At 39.9% G+C, this 9,781-nt stretch overlaps 1 protein-coding gene across 3 annotated transcripts in view; it reads right to left on the bottom strand.

Annotated features, from left to right (window-relative positions):
- MATN2 (matrilin 2) overlaps positions 1-9,781 on the bottom strand; it is a 206,736-nt gene that overhangs the window by 3,662 nt on the left and 193,293 nt on the right. For 2 of the 3 annotated variants that reach the window (XM_027849872.1, XM_027849874.1), the window contains 3 exons: positions 6,714-6,866; positions 4,043-4,114; positions 230-364 (listed from right to left, as the gene is read on the bottom strand). In XM_027849872.1, coding sequence (XP_027705673.1) covers positions 230-364; positions 4,043-4,114; positions 6,714-6,866 — 360 coding nt within the window. The remainder of the gene's footprint in view (positions 1-229; positions 365-4,042; positions 4,115-6,713; positions 6,867-9,781) is intronic. The other variant, XM_027849873.1, reaches the window with a different exon arrangement.

Genomic DNA, 9,781 nt, shown 5'->3' with positions numbered 1-9,781 from the left:
AAACTCTCCGGGCCTCAGTTTTCTCCTCTGTAAAAAGGTAGGATTTGGACTAGATGACCCCTAAGTCCCTTCCAGTTCTAAATCTTTTATTCTGTGATCCCTTTTTTGATGCTCATTTGGTTGGGGAGCTAAAAGACTTATCACTTTAAATACTTATCACTTAAATACATATCTTACATAATATATACTTATATACTTATCACTTTAAATACGTATCTCTTGGAATTACCTTTTGTTTCGGTTGAATGGAAAAGCCTCAGTGTCGACTGTGAAAGGTTGTCATCTTCAAAGAGATATCTGTGTTGAACTGCAAAATTAGAACAGGAAAGTAGGTCTTGGATATTTATGGTGACTGGCTCAGGTTCTGCAAGAGACCACCCAGAGAGAGACAGAGAGAAAGCTGAGGTCAAACCTGGCTACAACACAACTATTAGTAGGGAGAGGCACTTAGTATTCCTGTCCTGATGTTGTATAGTTTGTCTTTGGTGTAGAACTGTCGCAATAAAGACCATCTGCAGTGGCATTGACCAAGTAGGGTATAAGTGTGGAATAAATGATTCACAATTTCTCTGTGTCATCTAGTTTAAAAAAGAAAAAAAGCTGTAGTTGGCATAAATTGTTCTGTACTTTTTCTTTAATGTGCATGAAAACAGTGTTTTTTATTCCATTTAAGATTTTCGGTCCTGTTCTTAATTCTGTTAGAGTAGTAGTGAATGAAGGCATCAATTCTAATACTTAAGTGACATGCAATTTCATAGGCCTACACCAAGGCAGACTGAATGCAGAGCATTTTGTAGACCCACAGAAGTTCCAAGTTGGAAGGGATGTTGGTGCCCATCTAGGCAAAACTACACCTGAAAAAGAATTCCTACCACAACGTATTTGGCTAGTGGCCATCCAACTTTTGCTAAGTGACCTCCAGTGAGGGGAACCCCATAACCTCCCAACATAGCCCATTCCACTTTTGGATATCTTGAATTACTAAGAAGTTTTTCTCGACATCAAGTCTTTACAATGTCTATCCATTGCTCCTGGTTCTTCCTTTTAGGGCCAAATAGATAAAATTAAATCCCTGCTTCACAAGGCAGCTCTTCAAATACTTGTAGACCACTACTATGTGCTCCCTAAATTTTTCTCCAGGCTAACCACCCCCATTTCCTTCAGATGATCCTTCTTTGGCACAGACTCAAGGATCTTCACCATCCTGGTGCTCTCCTCTGGACATTTCCTAGCTTACCAAAAAGGCCAAGGTCTCCCACTGCATCCAGGGCCATCTCTAGTCATCCTGATCTATATCTTGCCACTGGATCCAGATGGCTCTGGAGGAGAAAGTGAGGCTGGTGACCTTGCACAGCCCTCCCTCACTTAAATCCAATGTATTTGCATGTCATGGCATCACCTCCCTGATGTCATGGTCCACTTCGAGAACAAAGGACAAACAACAACAACAATTTGCTTCCTAAAAACGGTGGCACCCGGAACTGGATACAGTATTTCAGATGTAGTCTGACTGGGGCAGAGCACAGTGGGACTGCCCCCTCTGTATTCCTGGAAGTTATGTCTCTCTAATCCTGGAGTTGAGATCACTTTATCTTTCTTGGCTGTTCAATCACTCTCCTAATTCATATTGAACTTGTAATCTGTCTCCAGACCTTTCCCCAATAAACTGTTGTCTACCTACACCTATCCCCTCATGTATTTGTGAAGTAGATGTTTGAATCCAAGTGTAAGACTTTACATTTACCCCTATTAAGTTTCATCTGAATTGATTCAGCCATGTTCTAGCATGTCAAAATCTTTGGATCTTAACTGTCACTAAGCATATAAGCTATAACTCCCAACTTTGTTTCAGTTAAGACTTTGATAGACATGATATTTATGCTTTTATCCTAATCACTGATGAAAATGTTAAACTTCATAGGGCAAAGCACAGATCCTCAGGAAACACTGGAAGCCTCCTTCCAAGGTGGTCTGAAACCATTAATGTCTCTTTGAATCTGGCCATTCAACCAATTCCAAATCCATCTAAAACTACAATTGTCCAGTCCACGTTTCTCCATCTTTTCTACTTGAATTATATGAGATACTTAGTTAAAATCTGGTTAAAGCTCTATCTCCTGTATTTTCCCTATCTACCAGTTTAATACTTCAAGGATCTGCAGTTTGGAGCCGTCCACTTAGGCAAATGGACTGCCACCTGACAAAATGGAAAATAAATTGAATTAGTGATGACTTGTTCTTACTGAAGCCATGCTGGCTCTTTTCTAGATGTTTGCTAAACATCATTTTAATAATGCGTTCTAGATTTTTGCCAGGAATCAAAGTCAAACTCACTGGCCTTTAGATTTCATTCTCTTCCTTTGACAATTACCTGTTTGTATCCCTTTGTTCAGTCGTTTTTCAGTCATGTCTGACTCACTGTGACCCCATTTGGGATTTTCTTGGCAAAGATACCAGAGTGGTTTGCCATTTCATCTCCAGCTTATTTTAGAGATGTGGAAACGGAGGCAAATAGGGTTAAGTGACTTGCCTAGGGTCACACAGCTGGTAAGTGCCTTGAGGCCGAATTTGAACTTAGGTCTTCCTGACTCCCTGCCCGGCATTTTGTCCACCTAGCTGCCCCCTTGTATCCCTTTACCATTTTTCTATTAGAGCTCTCTTCTAGTACAAACTCCAAGAGATAGTGATCACTTCTCATCCTTTCTTTACCAGCAATCAGTTCTTGCATGTTAATGAGAATCAGATCCAGAGCAGAATTTCTGCTTGTTGGTTCTCCTGACTTCGTAAGTCTGAGATTATTATTGTGGCAAGCCAAGAAGTTATTAGCTTAGTGCTTCTGTCAGATGGAGAGCTCCAGATGATCTATGTGTAACTAAAGCCCCACATCATGACTCCACCATATTTCAATGTCAGTCTTGTGCTTTATTTTCCAAACTCCTCATCTAGTTTCTCTTTTGGCACAGGTGATCTTTGGCATAGTCTTTGATAACATAATTTCTTTCGTTTGTTCCCTCACTGTTGATTCCCTGACTCTTGTGTTTTGATTTCCTTATGTGAGTATGGTTGTGGTGGTGGTACAGTTTCAGTCACGTCCTACCCTTCATGACCCTGTTTGGGGTTTTCTTGGCAAAGATACTGGAGTAGTTTGCCATTTTCTTGTCCAGCTCATTTTGCAGATGAGGAAACTGAGGCAAACAGACTTGCCCAGAGTTACATAGCTAATAAATATATGAGGCCAGATCTGAACTCATATATGTATACCTTCTTAATACAAGGGGGAATATCCCTTCCCCCTTAAATTGGCCTGTTTAGATATACTCAGCCAGAGGGAACCTATTCCAGCCAAGATACCAAATCTCAGTGGGACTATGAGATCAAATTTTCTTCCTTGTTTTATGGTTCTGTAGTTCGTCTTACATTTTGCTTAAAAGTTGTTCATTAGTATATAGACCTTTGATGTCATGAGGTTTTATTATTGGATCTTTCTGAGGCTCGGAGAAGTTGGATGACTTACCTGTGGTATGTGGTAAGTGTCTGATAAAGAATCTAACTCTAGGTGGTCCTAGCTCCAGGTCCACACTGCTATTCTTGAGAAGCTGAGAACATTTTTATAGTGTCCTGGAAATAGGACTGAATGGGAAGTTACAAGAATTAGGTTCTAGCATTAGTTTTGCCATGGGACCTTGGACAAGTCAGGTCACCTACTGTCCTCATCTCCTTCCTGGAAAATGTGGAAGTTAGATAAGATGGCATATGAGGTGCTTTCCAGTTTTAAAATTTTATGATGCTCTAAATTAGAATGGGGGTCAGCAAACTACGCCCTATGGACCCAATCTTGCATCCTGTTTTTGTATGGCCAGTGAACTAAGAATGATTTTTACATTTTAAAATGCAAAAAGACTCTCCTTTATTTAAAAATATAAAAACTATTCTTAGCTTCAAGGTTGTACAAAATAGGCGGTGGTCAGATTTGGCATTCCGGCCTTAGTTTGCTGACCTTTGCTGTAGAATGATGAAATACTCAAGGGATTTTTTTATTTACCTGGGGGCTGTTGGGCCATCTTGGGAAGATCACCAGCTGGGGAGTCCTGGTTCCCATTTGAGTCTTCTAGAGCTAGGAGAAAAGATGACCAAGAAGTAATGAGACTCAGAGATCCCCAGCTATGGAGAATTCGTGACCGCGGTCCAAGTGTGAGGGCAGCATAGACCCTTTAAATCCCTCTTCTATGGTGTGTGTGTGTGTGTGTGTGTGTGTGTGTGTGTGTGTGTGTGTGTGTGTGTGTGTGTGTGTGTGTGTATGTGTGTGTGATGGGAACTACTGCAGAGTGACTACACTTTTGCTCCTTACTGAAATTAATAACTTTGTTTTCTTTTCTGAACTTTAAGATTGCCAAAGTCCCTTAGTACCCTCTGCCAGGCAGATGAAATCAGGGAAGTTTTCTCTAATAAAAGAGACTTCCAAGCTAAGGCAATGTCTCTCACTTAAGACCATCCACTAAAATCCACTCAGTCCAAAAGAAATTAGGTGGAATGTCACGAGAAAAGCAGTCGAAGGAGCAAAGTGCAAATGATGATAGCACATACTGCATGCCATTTTCCTGAGACCAACTTGGAATGCATAATGTTATTTGTTGTACTTGTGATACATCATCTGTCTAATAAAACACAGAGTACCTTTTGTCCTCCTCTGTCTTTAATTTAATCCCCTCTTTCTTGTGTGTAGCCCATATGATTTAGGGTAGATCTGGTGTACTTGATTGAACTGAGAATTTATGAGCAAGTAATAACATATCTAAATTTGTTGGAGTTTCTTTATATCTATTTATAAGTCAGAGAAAGAGAACAGTAAAGATTATGAATTTATCTTGCAGATCGAAATCTAAGCTATAAAAATCAAATAGTCAAAGCATTCCCCAAGTAGAAATCATGCATTTTCCCTTCCCCCTTCTCACCTCTACCTCTTAGAATAGAATAGACTTTTAGAATGTCTATTTTCCTTCAAAGCATAACTCAGGTACTACCCCCTACATAAGACCTTTCCTGATCTCTGTCACCACTCCTCACCCCCAGCTCTGACATCCCCCCTCTGTTATTAGCACTCCCTTCACGAGGGTGTTCTTGATCTCTCTCCCCACCTGACTCCTTAACTCCCTCCCACCCCTTATTATTAGCATTTCTTTCCTTTTGAAACTACTTTGGATGACTTTATGTACTCATCTTTGTGCATAGTGCATCTCTCCAGTATAATTTAAGCACTCCAAGGGCAAAGACCGTTTCATTTTTGCCTATGTATCACTAGTTTTTAGGGTAGCATTTTCCACACAGCAGACGTGTAATATATACTCACTGCATTGAATTGAATTCTCAATCTTTTCCATGATCTCATATAAATGAAATAATGTATATGAAGGCATTTGGAAAGGGATAAAAGAGTTATACAAATGTAAAGTAGTGTTACTTCCTATGAATGGAAACTCATTGTCATAAATGATGGTTTGGAAGGACATTTTTCCATTGACCCTTTTCCATCTCAGTTGCATAGACATACATGAAATATGCATCAATCTGTACTTTTTGCTACCCATTGAAACTTAAAATGGTTTAGCTTTGATTAGCTAGCCAAGTTTTAATTTGTTTCATTTTAGGCAGGAATATCTCCCCACCTAATGTTAATTTGTTCCATGAAAACACAACATTAGGCAAAGTAGTGTTTTAGGGGGCGGTCAATTCCACAGGAACAATGTTATAAAAGAGAGATATCTTTCTGCATTACCAAAAGGCTGAAAATAAGACTTACAGAGAATCGAGACTGTGTGATCTCTATAATGGCGATACCAATTCCTCCTCCCTACCCTTTCCCTCTTACTCCATACCTAAGACTGGTTGTTACTCCCTTAAGACATCATACAGAGTAAAAAGGGTTGGCCTCACATATGTTTTTATTTTGTCCTTGATGAGGCTCATGGGTGTGTGTGTGTGTGTGTGTGTTTGTGCTGGGGAGTGGTTTTGGGTTTGACTCTATGACATCTTCATAGCCTCATCACTCTCCCACAACTTTGTCTTCCTGGGGCTTAATATGGTTCATCTCTAGCATAAAGGTAGCAACTTCCAGCATCATCCCATTCTCTCTCTTTAGGATTGGCTTCTGTCAAAACGGAAAGAAGAGTGATTTGAGAAGCAGAGATGGGGTGGGACTGGGGCATGAGCAGGCAACTGTGCAGGGGGGCACCCTTCATATTTCACGACTGATACCGTGCTGGGCCTGGCCAACAGCGATTTTCTGATTGGTCCATGTATTACAGACTACTCTGATTTCTACCAGTCAGAGGCAGGTGACTCTTAATCTTCATCAATTGGAATGTAAAAGGCATTTACATCTGGGTGATTGGGTTTATTGCAATAATGTTTGAGTCTATTACGGTGGCATTGATCATAATGTATTAATGTTATTGCGAGAGAATGTGGTGGGGGAACAACACTATTTGGTGCATGCCTGTACTGACTTTTTCTCAATCTCTACACCCTCTTCCTGATATTCCTTGGTTCTCTTAAGCATTATTTTCCTCCCAACTTGAAAGAACACTTTTTGTATAAAAAAGTAGCTCAGTGCTACTGAGCACTGGAGATCCCAAAGAACAGATTGAGAATCTAGGAAATAGGGAGGTTCCTGCTGCTCTCTTTCCTTTGTAACTGATCAAATTTGTATTTGACACCTTCACAGATTCCTTTCTTGAGTTTTTCACTTATTTCTCCCATTGTGCTGAAGTCTTCTGCATAGAAGAGATGTCTATCAGGGGGATCAGATGCAATCTCCTGCAATTCTTCTTCAATGGCTTTTCCTACTCCAATAGCATAGATGGTTATTCCTAGACACAAAACAAATCAGGACAATGTAGTTAAGTCTAAGTTAGTCTAAGGTTCTGGAAAACATGTGTCTTCTATGATGAGAGAGATTGACTATTGGTTCAATATGGATAGAGCACTGGGCTTGGAATTGAGAAGACTCCTCTTCATGAGTTCATATCTGGCCTCAGACATTAGCTGTGTAACCCTGGGCAAGTCACTTAACCCTGTTTGCCTCAGTTCCTCATCTGTAAAATGAGCTGGAAAAGGAAATGGCATTCCAGTATCTTTGCCTTGAAAACCCCAAATGGGGTCACAAAGAGTTGGCCATGACTGAAAGCAACTGAACAACAGTAACAAAATATATATTTCTATGTGAGGCTCTTGCTATATGTATGTTTGTATATATGTATATGTATGTGTGTATATGCTTTTATGTGTGTGTGTGTGTGTGTGTGTATTGGCAAATCTTAAAGAGCTATATAAATGTTAACTATCATTATTATTATTATTAGTATTACAAGGGGTCCTACCAGTTATTAATGATGATCACTTTCTGTTATTTTGCTATCACTGGTTCATTTCTATGCATAAAAGGGAAGTACTCATGGGATAGGGAAGTAGCATTGACAGGAAGAAGCAGGAGGGTTACAATCATTGAGTAATGAATCTTTACTCAGCTCTGGGAAGGCTCACTCAAGTGTTTATCCCTTTGTGCTGGATGACGTTTACACAGTACACAGTGCCTAGAACACAACAGATACTTTAAAATGCTCAATGAATACCTCAAACAAAACACCATGGTATTAAAATGAAGCATCACCCCCTTGAAACTTGAGAAAAGATAGTTTTAAAATACATGATGCTTTAGGATATTTTATGCTTTTAATGAAGAACTGACCAATGAGGTCTCAGTCCTTTAAAGCATGCTCAGATTTGGCTTTTCTGGTGGGTTATACAGAGCATGCATAATATTTTCTGCCTGCTTCCAACCCAGCACATGGAACTTCAGAAGCCAATTTCAGCCGTGATGATTCCAGGTTGATGTATGGTGATGGTATGAACTCAGAAGGACTGATGACTAAGTAGAGGCTGAATGAGCTGGAAATGAGTGTGCATACAAAATGTTTGAGTGAACAAGCTCTCACTCTCCTCCCTCATGGCTTGCAAGTAAGAAAGAACTTCTCTGAGCTGGTAGGTGGGGAGGAAGGGCAGCTGGACACTTTTCCCACCAAAGTAGCTCATGTGTCCCTGAATGTACGTTTCCTGTTTCCTTTTTGTCTTTTGTTTCCTTATCTTAGATGGTTGATTATCTGGAGAAGGAACTGACCAGGTTATGACCTTATGATCTTTAGAAGGTTGGAGGAAGCATCAAAGGTCCCTTTAGCAAACAAAATTGGTAGTAAAGACTACTGGAACTGGTAGTGGCACAGTCAGGTCTGGTGAGTGGCCAGTTCAGCATCAAAGAGACCTGCTTGACTCAGCCTAGCAACGTATTGACCCATTAGCTGAGACACTGTGTCCAATAAGAGACTTCCCAGCTGAGCAAGGGAGCAACTAGCCCACTGCTGACGCAACATGCTCCCTTCCCAAAGTGAACTTGGTAGGGACTCTGGGAAGGAAGAAAAGGACTCCTAGGGCCAAGAGTCATGAGGGATCACTTAGTCCCATGAGTTCCCTACATGTGTGCCTGACTACCTTTATGCTTTAATCTTGAGCCCACTCTCCCCATGGACCTTGTATATTCAAGAGAAGAGTGTTCCTCTGGTTTTGGGGATGCTTTCATAAATCCTCTCCTTTTCCAATAAATGCTTTTTCAGTAACTACTCTCTTGTAAAAGCTCATTGATATCATGTGGTTGGTTGATATTGGGGAAAGCACCAAATAGGGCTCATAGATATTAGAAGTTGCCCCTACAACTCTGAGAATGGTAGTCAACTGCCCACGGGGGACCCAAATTACCACTGTAGTGTGATTTAAGAGACTGGGCCCAGAGAGGGTACTTCAATGATTTATGATTTCATTGTATGGGTTCTTTCTTCACTGATCGATATAGCAGGACAGCAGCTCCTACTTTTTTTTGTATTCATCATATGCATAGTAAATTCTGTTCCAGCTTCTAATTTTTATTTATTATGTATCTATATTTATAAAGTTGTTTCTTGTATACAACAGAGTTTTTAGTTTTTTCTTATTTATGTCACTGTCTTTTTGTTGGATTATTTAATCCATTCACATTTAAAATTATGATTGCTAAGCTTGTATTTTATTCCATTTATTCTTTTTGCATTGATTTTTTAATCCTCTTTCTAGTATGTCAGTACTCTGTCTCTGCAATTAGTTTTGTTTACATTACTTTGATGTTAGTCCCTTCAGTGACATAGATTTGAAATCTCTTTTCTACCAGTAAACTGTATTCAAAAGTTGCCAACATTTAGATGAGCTGCTTGAAATTTACCTAGGCTGATCCTCGGATAACAGACATGCAGCCATCAGTGGACCCATACTTGAGGCCTTTCTTGGTAGAATGGCCTGCTGGACTCAGAGCTTGTGATCCTTTTGGCTTACTATTGAGAATCCAGTGTCACTCTCATGACATAATGAGACATTGGAATAGGACCTTAGTGGAGATTATTTTACACAGTGTTAAGTAAACTTTTTGACTCATTACGCCAAGGAATAAAGGCTCAAAATATAAAGCTCAAAAGAGGCTTTGGAAATTCATGGAAGATAAATTAATAATTAGATAATCTATTGGGAGGCTATCCCTAATATTTAGAGAGGGCATGTTATAGAGGGTGACCATGCTCTCCCCTAAAATATTCATTGGTAAGAAAAAGAATCCTGAGCTTAGTGGACTACTGCTCAGAATTTCTCATATTCTTATTTCTGCCATATGATCATTCGTCTTTGGGAGAGGCCAATTTACTTTATGAGA

Source organism: Vombatus ursinus, unplaced genomic scaffold (assembly GCF_900497805.2).
Source record: "Vombatus ursinus unplaced genomic scaffold, bare-nosed wombat genome assembly UNPS02008961.1, whole genome shotgun sequence".
NCBI lineage: Eukaryota > Metazoa > Chordata > Mammalia > Diprotodontia > Vombatidae > Vombatus > Vombatus ursinus.
The sequence above is the reverse complement of the archived record's forward strand: the minus strand, read 5'-3'. Positions and strand labels throughout refer to the sequence as shown.